Below are 16,793 nucleotides of genomic sequence, written 5' to 3'. Positions count from 1 at the left end.
ACATTGTTCTGCACCTTACTGTTTTTCAACTAACTCTTACTTTGGAGATTTTTCCGTATCACAAACATATGGATCCACGTCATTCTTTTTTACTGCTGCATAGTATTCCATCACAGTGGTATAATGATTTATTTCAAGTTTCTTACTGGTGGACAGTTGGGTCTTAACAAGGAATTGAATTTAAGTAATTTAGAAATTTTTAAAACATGAAAGGTCAGCTGGAGGTGAGACTAAACAAAAGTTTTCACAGGTTCAAGACTTGCCTCCGGAATATCATTTGACCGGAAGGGGAACGCCAGAGGCTAGAGAGGCAAAACGATGGGAAATTTCCTCGGCCAATGGGGAAGCGGTGGGGCGGTCAGAGAACTACTGCCGGGTAGGAGTTCGCTGAAGGGCGCCTTACTGCTGGAGTCGGAGGTCATACTCCAAGCCGAGCTTTCCCCAGGCTGCAGCTCTGACATACCGAAGTGCGTCAGGGTTATGCACCACGCAGTGATGAGTGGCCATCTCCAGCCTCCGGGAGGGATCCACTCCCCAGGCAGATTCTGAATCCCCACCGGCTCCAGCCTGCACGCGTAGGGGGCGTACACGTGGTGACCTGCCTGGGGCCAGTTCCCTGCTCCGGCTCCTCCTCCTTCCAGCTCTTGCTCTGCTTTCTGCAGTATCACGTGCAGCCGTGCCGGGTGCAGGATGGCGGCGGCTGCAGCAGCGGTGGGCGTCAGGCTCCGGGACTGCTGCAGCAGGGGCGCTGTGCTCCTGCTCTTCTTCTCCCTGTCCCCTAGGCCACCGGCCGCTGCCGCCTGGCTGCTGGGCCTGCGGCCCGAGGACACCGCTGGAGGCCGCGTGTCCCTGGAGGGGGGCACCCTGCGCGCGGCAGAAGGCACCAGCTTCCTCCTGCGGGTGTATTTCCAGCCCGGGCCCGCGGCGCCTGAGGCGCCGGTACCTGCACCCACTCTTTCAACGGGGGTGAACGGCACCGGCGACTGGGCTCCGCGGCTTGTGTTTATCGAGGAGCCCCCAGGCGGGAGCGGCTTGGCGCCCAGCGCTGTCCCTACGCGTCCCCCAGGGCCACAGCGCTGCCGAGAGCAGAGCGACTGGGCATCCGACGTGGAGGTCCTGGGGCCCCTGCGCCCCGGAGGCGTGGCAGGCTCGGCTCTAGTCCAGGTGCGGGTGCGGGAGCTGCGCAAGGGGGAGGCAGAGCGGGGCAGCGCGGGCCGTGGCGGGAAGCTATTCTCGCTGTGCGCCTGGGACGGGCGCGCCTGGCACCACCACGGCGCCGCCGGCGGCTTCCTGCTGCGCGTCCGCCCGCGGTTGTACGGCCCCGGTGGGGGCCTGTTACCCCCGGTGTGGCTGCGGGCGCTGGGGGCGTTTCTGTTGCTCGCCCTGTCTGCCCTGTTCAGCGGCCTGCGCCTGAGCCTGCTCTCGCTGGACCCGGTGGAGTTACGGGTGCTGCGGAACAGCGGCTCGGCCGCCGAGCAGGAGCAGGCGCGCCGCGTACAGGCCGTGCGCGGCAGGGGGACACATCTGCTCTGCACCCTGCTCCTGGGCCAAGCCGGAGCCAACGCGGCCCTGGCTGGCTGGCTGTACACCTCGCTGCCGCCGAGCGTCGGGGATCCGGGGGAAGACTACGGCGAGGCAGGGATTCACTTTCCGTGGCTGCCGGCGCTCGTGTGCACCAGCGCCGTGTTCCTGGGCGCCGAGATCTGCCCCTATTCAGTGTGTTCTCGGCACGGGCTCGCCATCGCCTCGCACAGCGTTTGCCTGACCCGGCTCCTGATGGCAGCCGCCTTCCCCCTGTGCTACCCGCTGGGCCGCCTGCTGGACTGGGCTCTGCGCCAAGAGATCAGCACCTTCTACACGCGGGAGAAGCTGCTGGAGACGCTGCGGGCGGCAGACCCCTACGGCGACCTGGTGAAAGAGGAACTCAACATCATCCAGGGCGCCCTGGAGCTGCGCACCAAAGTGGTGGAGGAGGTGCTGACCCCCCTCGGAGATTGCTTCATGCTGCGCTCTGATGCCGTGCTCGACTTCTCCACCGTCTCTGAGATCCTGCGCAGTGGCTACACTCGCATCCCCGTGTACGAGGGCGACCAGCGGCACAATATTGTGGATATTCTGTTTGTCAAGGACTTGGCCTTCGTGGACCCCGACGACTGCACCCCACTCCTCACCGTCACCCGCTTCTACAACCGGCCCCTGCACTGTGTCTTCAATGATACCCGGCTGGACACCGTGCTGGAAGAGTTTAAAAAGGGTGAGCAATGGTCTATCTCCTCCCTCAACTACCCCCTTCAAAAATATTACCCTTTCATAACATATGAGGCTTCAGGCACCCAAAGCAACTCTCTAGAATCTAGAATCTAATTTGTGTGGTTTTTATGGTACCAGTAACTCAAGGTAGACCCCACTTCTTGACTCCCTGGCTCTTTTCATTTCACTTCTCCCTACCTTCCTGACAGCTGACTGAGCCCCGGTCCTCTTTCCCTTGACTTGGCTCACAAGATGCCTCATATTCCTCATTCATTCCATTCCAGTATTTTTTCAGGGTCTACCAATGGCCAGTTATTGTGCAAGATGGAGTCTGGAGATAGTCCTTGGAAGTTATTGCGGGAGAAACCTCTCCTCACGCATTATGGGAGAAGTCTATTGGAGAAGTCGCTACAGGTTCCCATAACAAGTAGCCTTTGTTTTAAACTCCTCCCAGGGTTGGAAGCTCTCTATTTCCAGGGTAAACTCACTCCATTGCTGGACAGCTCCAGCTGCTGACAATGTCTTTCTCACATAGAGCAGAAATTTATTTCTCCGGAGCTTCTCTCTGGGTCTTAGTTCTGCGCTTTGAATCACGTAGAGTGAGCCTCAGACACCTTAGACATTCTTCCCCCCTATTTTATTTTCCATCACCTATTCACTCTACACATCAAGTACCCAGGTTGGAGATTAAAAGTTGACTAAGGCAGTGTGGTGCTTGTACTTCTGGGAACTGTGGTCCCATGAGGTAGGATAGATCTAGACCTGAGGAAATATTCTGGTAATGGAGACCACTTAGAAAACATGAATATCCAAATGCACGGGGTTTCCTTCAGAGCTGTCATCATCTCTCCCCCCACACACACACACCCTGATGTCATGCTTATAACATGTGTACTACATGCCTGGGGTTTGTCTTGGAAACTGACTTTTGGAGTTGAGTACAATACACTCAAGAAAAATCAGCCTGGGTACTTTAGGGTCAGTCCTCTTGGCATTCTGCAGTTTGACTGGTCCCCCTAGCTAACTGGAGTTGATCCAGAAGGACCCTTGGTTATTTCTGAAAATCAAATCCACCTTCAAGAGTCACCACTGAGAGCATTCAGAAGACTATCTCACAGACCCTGAAAGCAATTCCAGAAGTGATTTGAGAACAGTGACATGGTTAGAAAAAGGTAGACCCTTCCAGAATGACCATTTTGAAAGAGGCACTCATCTGCACGTAGCAGTTGGCATGTTTATTAAAAACTAAACTAAAAAACTTCATTCTCTGACTTTAGAATCAGGCTTCAAATGTACCTTCCCTGTAACTAACAGGAATCTAATTTGTGTGGTTTTTATTTTTTTCATCAAAAATTCAATCTTATTGCTTTATCATCACAGGTACTCTTAACTCTTTGCATACAGAGAGAAATCGGGGGTCTTCCTCCTGCTACGAAGGGGGAAATGTCAAAAGGTGCTTTTCGCCTTAGATTTCAGGAGAGAATAGCCCTAGACTTTGTACTGGAATCATGAGAAGGGGAGGAAATGTATATATATTGCAGCTGTTTTAGCTCAGTCTGGGCTACTGTCTCACCTTCTGTCTGTCTCCTAGTCCTTGCGTGATTCCTTCCCACTGCACTCAGGTTCATCCATCCACTCTTAGAATTATTCTTCTGTTTTGTGTACCCTACAGAAGCGATTCTTGGATCTGGGCCTAAAAGCTGTGAAAATCTGTGTTAGTTTGCTAGGGCTGCCATAACAAAATACTACAGACTGGGTGGCTTAAACAACAGAAATATATTTTCTCACAGTTCTGGAAGCTGGGAGTCTAAGATCAAGGTGTCAACAGGCTTGATTTCTTCTGAGACCTCCCTGTTTGGCTTGCAGATGAGTCCTCACTAAGTCCACATCCCTGGAGCGTTTTTTTGTATGTTCTAATCTCCTTATAAGGACACCAGGTAAATTGTACTAAGGGCCCACCCTATCAGCCTCATTTTAACTTAACCACCTCTTGCATGTGATAATTAAGACAGAGTGCAGTTAAAATAGTGTCTCACTGACATGTGCTGCCAGACGACATTTTTAATGAAACTCCTCTGAACTCACTGATTCACTCATTTAGTATTTATTGAGCATCATATGCTGTTAGGCAAGAGTAAGACTGCCTGCAGAAAGTCAACGGTCTACAGGAGCATAGAGTATTAGAATAAGGGCAGCCTTCGGAAGCAGGAATTGTCTTACTAATCTTTGTATCCCCAGCACACAGTGCCGTGTGCACAGTAGGCTGCTCAAAGAAAGTCGATATTGATCTGAAATGAATCCTGTAGCAGAATTTCTAAATCTGGTCTGAAAAAGGCTTGTTAGCGTTCTATTAGCAGTTTCTAATGAAGTAGATCACGAAAGAGAAGCTTGCCATTACAGTAAACACCTCTCTAAGGAAGCTATGTCTGCATCCCTTCAGAGCCTTGCTCCTTCCTCAAATGTGAATCATGAACCAGCAGGAGCCTCACCTGGGAGCTTTTTAGAAATGCAGAATTTCATGCCTCTAAATCCACAGAATAAAAGCCTGCATTTTAACAAACCTCCAAGTCACTTGTGTGTACATTAAAGTTTGAGAAGCATTGCCTTCAGAGAGCCCTTACTAACAGTGATTGGTAGCTTTACTTAGAATAGAATAAATAGAAGGAAGAATTATCAAGGTGGGTGTTCTCTGGCTCCAAGCCATAAAATACAGTGGTCATTTTCTATAAGAATTATGTTTGCACCATAGGTTAGGTGAGAAAAACCACTCTGGACTGGTTTTTTTCTTTACACCTTTAAAAATAACTTTATAACTAAGTCATAAAAGCCCTTCCATGTCTCTCATTCTTTGCATCTCAAGTTTCTTCACCACCTAAACAAACCCCTTAGGCCGTAGGAGAGGAAACTGATAATATTAATAGGAACTACAGTTACCATTAATTGAGCAACAACTCTGCCAGGCACCAAGCCCTTTACCTACTCAGAACCCTCCAGGGGACGTATTATTAACTCCATTTTACAGATGAAGGAACTAACGCTCAGATCAATTACATGACTTGCTCAACTTTCCATAGCTAATAACTGACTGAAGTGTGATTTGAACTAGGCCTATAGGATCCCAATGCCTGTTCTATTTCCCACTATCCCAGTGTTACTCCAGCCCCCGTTCCAGAACTCCTGTCACCCACTGGGTTCAAAGCTGGCCCTCTTGACTTGCTGCCCATGGCTGAGTCACTTCTAGTTTCCGCAGATTAGAAATGTAGCTTTTATAATGATAATAATTGCTAACATGCATATTGCATTTTACAAAAACATGTCTAGCTACCTGCTCCTATCTAACCCTTAAAACAATCCCACAGTTATAAGTGAGTACCCTAAGACCAGAAGTGTTACTTGGCCTGCCTAAGATCACCACTCAGCTAGTATATTCCAAGGCCCAGATTCAAATCCAGTTCACGTGACTGCACAGCTCTTGTCCATATGGGATTTTATCTCTAATCTTCCTAGAAGCTCCAGGTCTTTAGAAGTGGGGGGAAAGGAAAAAGTCTTTCCTGCTAGCATGCTAGGTTTACACAAGGGAACAATATTTCTCCCCCACTGGACAATTCCTTGAGGGCAGAGAATGAATCTTATTTACTTTATATTCTCAGGATAAGCACAGTGGCCACCATGCCTAGGGGATGAATAAACATTTATTGAATAAATGAATTTAAATAGCTAATTTCTGTTTGAGTGAGGTGAACCCTAAGTGCAGAATAATTAGTGTTGTGTGCTCCACTGGTGGTAACCGATCTCTCCTCTTCCTTTTCCTGGGTTATGTATCCCAGTTAGTGGCACCACTGCCCCTCTAATCTCCCAGGCCAGAAACCTCTCCTTTACCACCCACCCTCATCCTATTAATCACTATCTTAGTCTGCTGAGGCTGCCATAACAAAATACCATACATTGGGTGGCTTAAACAACAAAAATTTATTTTCTCACAATTCTGGAAGCTGAAAGTCCAAGATCAAGGTTCTAGCTAATTTGCTTTCTGGTGAGATCCTTTCCCTGGCTTGCAGAGGGCCACTTGGCTATGTCCTCGCATGACCTTTCCTGGGTGCATATATGGGGGGAGGGAAGGAGAGAGATAGAGAGAGAGAGAGAGAGAAAGAGAGAGAGAGAGAGAAAGAGAGAGAGAGAGAGAGAGAGAGAGAGAGAAAACCAGAACACACTGCTCTCTCCTCTTCTTATAAAGACACCTATTGGATTAGGGTCCCACCCTTATGATCTCATTTAACCTCAGTTACTTCCCCCAGAGGCCCAGTGGGGTTTAGGACTTCAACATATGAATTTGGGGAGGGGAGGGACACAAACATTCAGCCCATAACAGTCAGCAAAGTCTGCAAAATATTTGGAACAAAGTTGGAAAAAATTTTGCCAATGTTGCATCCAAAATATTTCTTGCATCTATACATAATTTAGTCCACTATTTCTTCCACTTAGGTTATTCATTGATTTTATTCAACAAATAGTTACTGAGTACCTGTTGTGCAGGCGCAGTGGAGAACACCAATCGTATGGTCCCTCTCTACATGGAGCTTTCATTTCAATGCAAGAAACAGAAATTAAACAAATGGGATAATGATGAAGAGCGTAAGTGTTGGTGCCAGACTGCCCAGGTTGCATCCTGGCCTTGGGCAAGTTACTTAACTTTTTGTTTTGTTAGCTGTAAAATGAGGATAACAATAGTATTTACACATCAGGTTGTTGGAAATATTAAGATAATATTTAGGAACTGCTTATTTAGGAACTGTCATAGAATAAATGCTAAATACATGTTAGCTATGATTATTAAACAAAAACACAAATCTATTATTCACTTGTGCAAATGCCTCCTAAGTTTTGCTTCTTCCAATTTTTGTCTCCCTCAAGTTCATCCTCTCCAGTGCTACTACAGCTGCTTTAAACTCTCCTGCACTCCCCACCGCCTGCAGGATGAGGTCTAAGCTGTGACCTCATCACCTGCTCCCTGCCCACCCTCCTAGCCTGGTCACCCTAGCCTCGTCACTCACCACTCTCTGCTTCAGCTGTTTGCTCCAGCAACATTAAACTTGTGGTCACACTGTGCTATATCTTTCCTTTGTCCCGTTACTCACGCTGTTCTCTTTGTCAGAAATCTGCATTGCCTGACTAATCCCTACTCCAGTTCCTCCTTTAACACCAAGCGCACGGGCTACCTCCTCTGGGAAGCTTCTCCTGTAAACCCCAGTTTTGGCCAACGTAATGATTCTATATCTCTATTATTGAACTAACATTATCAGTATTTGTTAATTTGTGCTGCCAACCCATATAAGGAGCAGCTGGAGGGCAAAGACTGTCTTGCCTGTCTTTGTAGTGGTAGCACCCTAATGATGGATATGACACATACTAAGTTTTCAATAAATGTTTGTTGAATGACTGAATGAATGACTGAAGGAGTTAAACTTTAATGTAATGGCAGGGATCTGCAGAACTCTAGTAAATGAATCATTAATTGTCTCCAGCCCAATCATTTTGGACCATGCAGCAGGACAAAGTCAAATTTTAAATGTTACAAGGAGAGTGTGTCTTTGCTTCTTTAGCTACATCTATTTATTATAACAATCACGTTCAAAGCAGAGTACCAAGAGTTGGGTGTATGAGATGCAATCTCTACTTCCAAAGAGTCTATAGCCTAATGGGAGAATAGTGGTCTGCTTTGTAAAGCTAGAAAGCGGCCTGGACTTACCTTTCCCCGCAATTCGAACAACATTACAATTCACAAGTCACATCTCTGCATACACATATATAGATAAGACAGACCTATACATCATTAAAACAAAGTGTTATACTAGAAATATAAAAATGCATTGAGAACAAGCAGGAAGAGAGTAACTACCCTTAGGTTATTTTGCTTTTATAAAATTTTTACTGAGGTTTATAAGTTTCTGTACTGCATATTCATGTAGAAAATTGAAATATATAGAACAGTAGAAAAAGTATGAAAATCACGTGCAGATAATTATCCCACTATCTTGAAATAATAACTCAATAATTTATCATGTTAAAAATATACTGCGCATAATAACAACCTTAATTTCTTAAACAGAAAATAAAGGGAAAACCCAGGGTCTTCTTCCACAAATCAAGTATCCCATTCTAATTCCAAGAGTGGTTTCTTAATATGATAGTATTATTTTCACTATAGTCTCCTTGGGGTGGAGTTCTGTAATTTGGGAAGACTAATTTACAAATAGGAGCCTTAGAGACATATTGAACTTAATTTTTAAAATGTACTACTCTTTTGCCGGATTGCTTTTAGAAGAAATCAACCCTGAATAGACAGCAGGGGGGAGGAATAAAGCCTTGTTCTGAAGTCAAAGGCCTCTGGGCCCCACAGCTCTGGTATTCAACTCAATGAAACAACTTAGCTGTGTTGGGTTAGTAACACCACCTTCCTAAACAAAAGACAGCGTACCCCACATCATGTGGGGCTACTCTGCCTGTAGACTAGCATAGCCACGTAAAATTAGGTAAGATGGCCTACTGCAGTCTTCATACTCAGTCTTCGCTCATTCGTGGATTCATTCATCCATTCAGTAAATATTTACTGAACTCCTGCTTTGAGCCAGGCACTGTGGTGGGCCCTAGGAATGCCGCTGTCAAAAGAGAGACATTGAGCAGCCATTGTGGAGCTGACAAGGAGCCACTTCAGTCTTTGGTCCTACTGCATGGAGTCTGTTACTGAAAGTACATCCAAATAGCGAGTAAGTGCTCAGTAACATTTTCATTGAGGAATAATCTGGTTGAAAAGTCCGTGTTTTGCTTTATCACTCCAAATTCTGTATCACTCTGAAAGCTATGGTAGCAGGAAAAGTAATCAACCCGTTGCTTAAGTCTTTAAAAAGCAGCCCAGACATCAGTGCTGCATTCTTTGTCTTCCATAAAAGAAAATAAAAAGTTACTTTCACTCAAAGTTGTATTTCCCTGGTGTTAATTAGATATAATGTGCTTTAAATGTGTTAAACATTGCTAAAGAATAATTAGTAATATTTAGAATGAGATGCTTACCTTCTAAACAATAATTAGAGCAAACAGTAAACAGTGTACAGGGAGCAAGAACAAAAGGAAACAAGAAAAATGAAAATAATTAACTATACAAGGTGCTAAAATTGTCGGTTTATATTTCTTTCTTTAGAAATTTTTATTGTGATTGTTGTAATGCTGTTCTGCAATACTTTTTTTTCTCAGCCTGGCAAAAAGAAACACCAGGTAATAATAGAATCTAAGCTGAAAGGAACACTGAAAGACCTGACAGAGAATCTAATTCACATTTTTTTTCGAGGTAGTTATCTTTTCCAGGGCATAACAGCCTTCATTGTAAAACTATATTTTTATCTACTGTAAATCCCACAGGCTGCGGTTAAATTCTATTTTCTCCTTTTATCATCCTTTGTGAGTCTTCTTTTATTTGAAGAAGATAGTGGCTCACCTCATTCCATTTTTTAACAACAAAATACATTTGGTTGTGTTTCTGGATCCCTTAAGGCATTTGGATGTCTCAGAGGAGGGGGGGCCTGTGGTCTTTCCTAGTACTCTCTTAAACTGCTCTACCTCTAGACCTACTTTTGAGGACCCCTGGATCTTCAATAACAACTCTCAAGCCTCTTTTTATTTCCTGCTGTCTGTTCCTTTCCAAATTGAGATTCTTCTCAATTCATTTTTCCTTTTTTCCTCCTTGCCCCCCCCTCCTTCCATGTGACGTTATTCTATGTCAGGCCTGCTGTCCTCCTGGAGCTGGCAGTCAAGTAGGGACATACACACTAACCAGTAAATAATTACAAACGGTGACAAGTGATTTGAAGAAAACGTGTAGGGAGCTATGAGCACATACAATAACGAGCACTGACTTGGTCTTGTGGATCAGGATAGACTCCCCCCCTCCTCAAGTGATATTTGAGCTGAGTCCCAAAGGGTGATGAGCAGATGACAGCAGAGGAAGAGCTTTCCAGGAGAAGGGAGCAGACCTGCAAAGGCTCTGAGGAAAGAGGGCCAGTGTGGGTGCCCCGCAGGGTTCCTTGGCCATTCAACATCCATTATAGAAAGCGCCACCTCTGCTAACCAATCCTCCTTTCACCTCTAGTGATTGTCAGTGTTAGCTGGGCAATTGAGTGCATCACAGTCACTGAGTGCCAGGCTGCCAGGGCTCTGGGAGATGGATGTGGATATAAATATGGAAAAGACGCTGCCCTCCAGGAACATGAAAGGAGGAAGGGCCTTGATGGAAATGATGCAGAGCAGCCTGGGGGACAGGCAAGGGCATCCAGACATCGGTGGGTGAACATGGAAGGGAAGGATAATTGCCCGTAAGGATCTGGGAAAACTTCTCCAAGAAAGTGGAAGGAGAAGGACTCTGATAAGCAGTTAGGAAGGGAAAGGGCGTTCAAATGAGGCAGGAGCTTGAGCTAGAAAAATAAAGGCACAGAGGGAACCAGTGATCCATTTGAGTGCTGGCAAAGCAATGATCATGATGTTAATTTTCTTCCGGAAAAATGGAGAACTACATAGAATGAGGCATTTGTCAAACGTAATTTCTGTTCCCTCCAAATGCCAAAATGGTGTCTTCTCACCATTTTTGGTGGTGATATGTCTAAAATGTTTCATGCCTATTCCTGCCTTCCTTAACAAAGGATCCTAAAAATAACTTAATCTTTTCGTGATGACGCAGGAGCGTGGTCATGAGAATGTAGTTATATTATGTAGTATTATAAAGCAGTGCTGACTACATTTTTATTTTTCTCTGGCCTCTGGCGATAAGCTGCTATTTATTTTTGAGTCGGCCTCAGGCAAATCCCTGCCTCCACCTCACTCCTCACAAAACCATTCTATCTGTGTTTATTTCAGAGCTTCTATTTAACTGAGAAGCCAAGTAAATACACATATTGGGAATTGGGTGCCTGGTATACAATAAGCTTCAATAAATGTTTGCTGAAGAAATGATTAATTAGGCTTTGACTGGGAACCTTGGGTATGCGGTTGGTGGGACCTGGGATATTCCTTCTGGGACCAGATTCAAAGCCCTGTGAAATCAGACCTCCAGATAATGGGTTGCTACTCTGCTATTTTTACAGTGTTGCTTCGCAAGCCAAACTGCCAACCAACTGAGATCCTAGTGACTAACAAATATTTTTTCATGCCTTGGTGATGCTGGTTACCATGGTGTTCTGGGTGACATGATTGGTTTTTTTTATAATTGCCTTTTAGTGGCTCAAGCAATTTGTGCGTGTGTGATAAATGCGTTGATCACTCTATTTCCGGTGAACTGGAGCAAGATAATTACTACAAAGTATAACCTCTTTTTTTTTTTTAAACTAGCCACTAGAAAAAGGGGCTTTTGTTTTTCCAAATCAAGGTGGTTGCTGCAAGACTGGTAGGATAACATTTTTGTCTCTTTCTGATTTGGTAGAAAGTGATTTGATTATATAAATTTTTAAAAATCTAGCATGTGTTAAGGTAGCTTTTTCTCATCTGATTCCAATGGAATTCTTCAATATTAAGATATAAACATTAGGAGTTCACAGCTCTTTGTAAACGTAAGAGGCAGTAACTGTTGGCATTGTTAGAATTCTGGCATATCATACATCATCACAAAGAAGCCCCCTGTAAAACTAAACTGTTTTTGCAGCCCAGGACTCTTTAGACTTATAAAAGCATAGAATTTTAGAGCTAAAAAAGTCACCTTGGAGATCACCTGGTCCCATCCTTTAATTTTAAGGCAAAGAAAACTGAGGCCCAGAAAAGACAAATAATAAAAATAGCAATCGTAAGTCCTTATAGTTGCAAAGCCTTTACATTAGCAAAGATCTTTCCAAAACAGTAACTCATTTTGTACCTGTGAAGTCAGTAGAATTGATCCCTGTTTTGTATATGAGCACCTGGGATCTGGAGACATAAGTGTCCTGCTCAATGTTAGTGACTCAGGAAGAACCAGAAGCCACATCTGACTCGCCACCTCAGACTGTGGAGCCCCAGACACAGAGAGTCATAGACACCTGGACTCAGACCCCAGCTCCTGCGTTTACTAGCTGTGTGACTGGGGCAGGTCCCTCTACCACTCCGAATGAGGCTTATCTTCCTTCTTAAAATGGGAATAATAATACTGCATTGTAAGTTTACTGCAAAGGCTAAAGATAATGCCTGTACAGTGAGCACTGAAGACACCCCACCATTTGCTTCTTACCGTGTTCCCCTGAAAATAAGACCTAACCGGAAAATAAGCCCTAGTATGATTTTTCAGGATGACATCCCCTGCACATAAGCCCTAATGCATCTTTTGGAACAAAAATTAATATAAGACCCGGTCTTATTTTTGGGGAAACACAGTACATCACTAATCTCACTAATCTAGTTAAATGACTAGTATCTAGACATTTTGTATAAGAGTTCTCTGATCCAGCCCATGTACAAGTCATTGTATATAATAAATAAAACGGAGAGCTGTTTACTTTGGATAGAGCCTAGGAAACCAGAATTGAGTTGTGGCAATTTCCTTACATGTCTTTTATCCTGTCACCACTTAGTATGAGGTTTCCTCACCCAAAACTCTGCCCTTCCTCAGGCATCCCAGGCAAATAAACAAACATGACCATGTAAACAAATATCACAGTCAGATCAATGAAACCCCTCAAAGCTCCAACCAGTCCAGGAAAATGGAATCTCAGACTAGACCTTGGAAGGACTGGACAAGAAGGCAGAGGTATGGTGGGGAGGTGGGGCTGGGACTCCTTTCTTCCCCGCTCTGTTCAAAGCCCTTCTTCTCCCTTGCTAAGCCACTAGTTAGGTGCTCAGCATTACTTCCCATTGCTCTTAACACATCCAAGATAGGAAACCTGAGATTTGGCCTCAAGTGTGGAGTCTGCAGGGTGTGTTGGGAAGAGCACGGGCTGTGGAGGCAGACAGACTGGGGTGTGTTCCTTGGCTCTGTCGCTTACTGACTCGGCCTTGGGAAAGTCACTTCATTTTTCTGAGTCTCAGTTTTCTCATCCATAGATTAGTAATAATAATCCTCATTTTCCAGAGAGGTGATGAATGTATGCACCGAGTGAACAGTAGGTATGGCAATCACTACTATGGCAAAAATTGGGAAAGGGGGTGAACGTAGACCTGTAATCTCAGGAATCAGCTCGGTTTAGATTAGAAACAGTGTGGAACATCTGGACTAGCTGTAGGCTACCGTCACCTAGAATGAGAAGCTTCAAAGTGGTGAGTTTTAAGATCAGGTGTCTGGCATATATTCAATAACACCCCCAAGAACCACATCTCGCCCTTCTCTCAGGGACCAGCCTCGTTTGATCATAGCCCCTGGGCTGGCCCAGAATTAAGTGATCTCTAGACAACTAAGGCCAGTCTATTTGCCTTTCAATGTGTCTTCCTCATATCTGAGGTGGGTTCCTGGCCTGAGAATATCAGCCAAACTTAGCCAGATCATTTTGGGTCATCATGGTGATTTTTAAGCCCGGGATCCTGGTTATGTTTAGCCTGAACCTGGAGAACAAATTGGCCCAATAGGCAGCCTCTAAGACCAGTTCTGAGTCTGAGAGGCCTGCGGTTAAAGTATACGGTTTTGTTTAGTTGTATCTTGAAGCTTTCCACAGACTGCAACTAGGGTGGGTCCTATTCCCTGAGTTCAAATATTGGCTGTACCATTTATTAGCTGAGTATCCTTAAACCAGTTATTTTTTGAATGGGGAATAAGCACAATACTTTGATAGAGTAGTGGGAAAGAAGGCAAGATATATATACCCAAAAACCACAGAGCCCTTTAATAGCAGCAAGAAGGCTTCAGAATGATTCTCCCTAGTATAATAACTGGTCCATGTTACTGAGATGAGGAATAACCTCATAAATGCAGTATTTGGGGGCAATCTAGTTTTGATGGATAGGATGGGTTAGAGCTGGAAAAACCAAAAGGAAGATTGGTTAGGATATTAGTGCATTCAGCCAGGATGAGCTGCGCACATGGAAAATTAAAGACGTTTGCAATTGGAAGGGGGGAATCTCTGAGATTCATTACCTCTGGACGCTCCTTCTTAATCTCCTTTACTGACTCCTGCTACATCATATTCACCGATATATCCTCAGCACTTAAAGCAGGGCCTACCTATATCAGATGCTCAAGTACTTGTCACATGAATATTGCATTTCTATGATCTCTAAATGCTGGAATGCCCCAGGTTCAGCAATGGATCTCTTTGTCTACTCTCACTCCCTTGGTTATTTTATCCATTCTCCCAAAGATATCATCAACTCAAGACATATTTCTACATCTCCAATTGGAGGTCTAAAAGGCATCTCAACCTTAAGCTTGTCCAAAACTGGGCTTCTGCTCTCTTTGCCGAATCTACTCCTTGCACAATAGTCCCAAACTCTGTAAATTGCAGTTCCATTCTTACAGTTGTTCAGGCCCAAAGTTCTCTTTCGCTCTTGCCCTACATCCAGTTCTTCACATAGACTGTGCTTTCAGCATATCTAGAGAATCTGACTACATCTCACCAGCTTGCTACCACCATCCCAGTCCAAGCCACCACCCATCTCTTATTTGGATGTACGCCAGAGCTTCCTATGAGGTCTGCTTCTACCTTTGCCCACTTTGTATCCATTCATAACACAATAGCTAGAGAATTCCTTTTAAAACATAAGTAGGATCATGTCACCTTTTTTGCAAAACACACACACACACACACACACACACACACACAACCCTATAATGGTTTTATCTCACTCTGAGCTACAAAGTCCTTCCGAAGCTCATACAGCTGCACCGACCCCATCTCTTAGCTCCCTGACCTTGGCTCCTCCTACTGTCCTCGCCCACACCCTGCAACCACCCCACTGGCCTCCTTGCCGTTCCTCAACCACATCAGTTACAGCTCAACTCAGAGCCTTTGCATCTTGTTCGACTGCAAAGATATCCCCCAGATATCCTCAGGGCTCCCTACCTCACCACCTTCAGATCTTTAGTCAGATAGCACCTTCTCAAGGAGTTCATTCCTGGCCTCTGCTACCTAAAATTGTAACACCTGCTCACTCGCTCCCACCCACTCCCTCATCACCCTTCCCTGCTTAGCTTTTCCTCTTAGCACAGTGCTTTAGATTTTACATACTTACCCATCTTATTATCTCTCACCCCCACTTGCTATAATGTAAGCTACAGGAGGAAAATTACTTTGTGTTCGTTGATGCATTTGTAGTGCCTAGAATAGTGCTTGGCACATAGTAGGTATTCAATAAACACTGTTGAAAGAATGAAGAAAGAAAAGACTAATTGGAAGAATGTGGGGATTTTTTTTTTCCTTAGGAGCAAAGGAAAAGAAGGTTAAAATGAGTCTTGGGTTATGACTTTTGGTGACTAAATGGTTGACGGTGCCATTTCCTGCAAAGAGGGAGAAAGAGTGGGAATTATGGGTCCTGAGGGTCATGTGTTCCTATTTGGATAAGTGATTTTGAGGAGACAAGGGAATAACTCAGGCAAAATGTCTAAAACAGGATGAGAGTTCAAAATAGACACTGATGTTACATATAAATTTAGTTTTCAGGAAAGAGTTGATGGTGATATTTAAAGCGATGGGCTCTACTGGTATCTTTAACCAAAAGGAGAGAGAAGAGCCTCTGCCCCTCAAAGATTGGAGCAGAAGTTCTTAACTGCAACTGCTCTTTAGAGTCTCCTGAAGAAGTTGTAAACAGCCCAAAGCCTGGACCACACAAATTAGATCAGCACTTCTGTGGGTGGGACACAGATATCAATAGGTTTTAAAGCTCCCCAGGGATTCCCACATGGAGACAGGGTTGAGAATCACTGAGCTAGAGTATTTGAGATACATTTATCTCTAGATGAGGATAAAGTAAAGGAATCCACAGTAGAAACAGAATAATAGCAGTCATAAGGGTGGGAAGAAAACCAGGGTGGCCTTAACCAATCTCCTCATACTCAAATGTGCATAAGAATTTCTTGGCTATCATGTAGAAATGCAGATTCTGATTCAGACTGCTGGGCTGGGGGCCAAACTTCTGCATCTGTCACTAGCTCCTAGGTGATGCCAATTCTTCTGGTCCAAGGGCTACATTTTGTGTAGCAAGAGCAGTGAGTCTCAAACTTTAACATGAATAAGAATTATCTGGGATAGCATTAAAACAGTTCTCTGGGCCCCACCTCACCACCCAAGATCCTGATTCTGTAGGTCAAGGGTGGGACCAGAGAACCTACATTTTGAACAAGAGCCCAGGTGACGTTCAGTGCTACTGCTCTAAAGGACACACTTCAAGTGGTAGAGAGTCACCAAGACCAAGGTAAGAAAGAAGAGGCACTCAATACTGTCTACTGAATGAATAAAAGATGCTGCAGGGACATCAAGGAGAATAAGAACATGGCAAAAGCCACTATATTTTACAAGGTGAAGGTCAAGTGAGGCAGAAACCATAAAACCATAAAATGATTTCTGGTTTCCTTAATTCTGTATTTCTAAGCAATATGCTATCCTCCAAGTTTC

The 16,793-nt window shown here is 44.7% G+C and overlaps 1 protein-coding gene across 4 annotated transcripts in view; it reads left to right on the top strand.

Annotated features, from left to right (window-relative positions):
* The first annotated feature begins 370 nt into the window (after positions 1–370).
* Positions 371–16,793, top strand: part of CNNM1 (cyclin and CBS domain divalent metal cation transport mediator 1) — a 57,451-nt gene continuing 41,028 nt past the window's right edge. For 2 of the 4 annotated variants that reach the window (XM_019724863.3, XM_019724861.3), the window contains exon 1: positions 374–2,254. In XM_019724863.3, coding sequence (XP_019580422.2) covers positions 691–2,254 — 1,564 coding nt within the window. In that variant the 5' untranslated portion in view covers positions 374–690. Of the gene's footprint in view, positions 2,255–16,793 lie in introns of all 4 variants that reach the window. The other 2 variants (XM_074339230.2, XM_019724864.3) reach the window with 2 other exon arrangements.

The sequence above is a fragment of the Rhinolophus sinicus genome, chromosome 15 (assembly GCF_057876585.1).
Source record: "Rhinolophus sinicus isolate RSI-liver-muscle chromosome 15, RSI-T2T, whole genome shotgun sequence".
Taxonomy (NCBI): Eukaryota; Metazoa; Chordata; class Mammalia; order Chiroptera; family Rhinolophidae; genus Rhinolophus; species Rhinolophus sinicus.
Note: the sequence above shows the minus strand (reverse complement) of the source record. Positions and strands in the feature narration are given on the sequence as shown.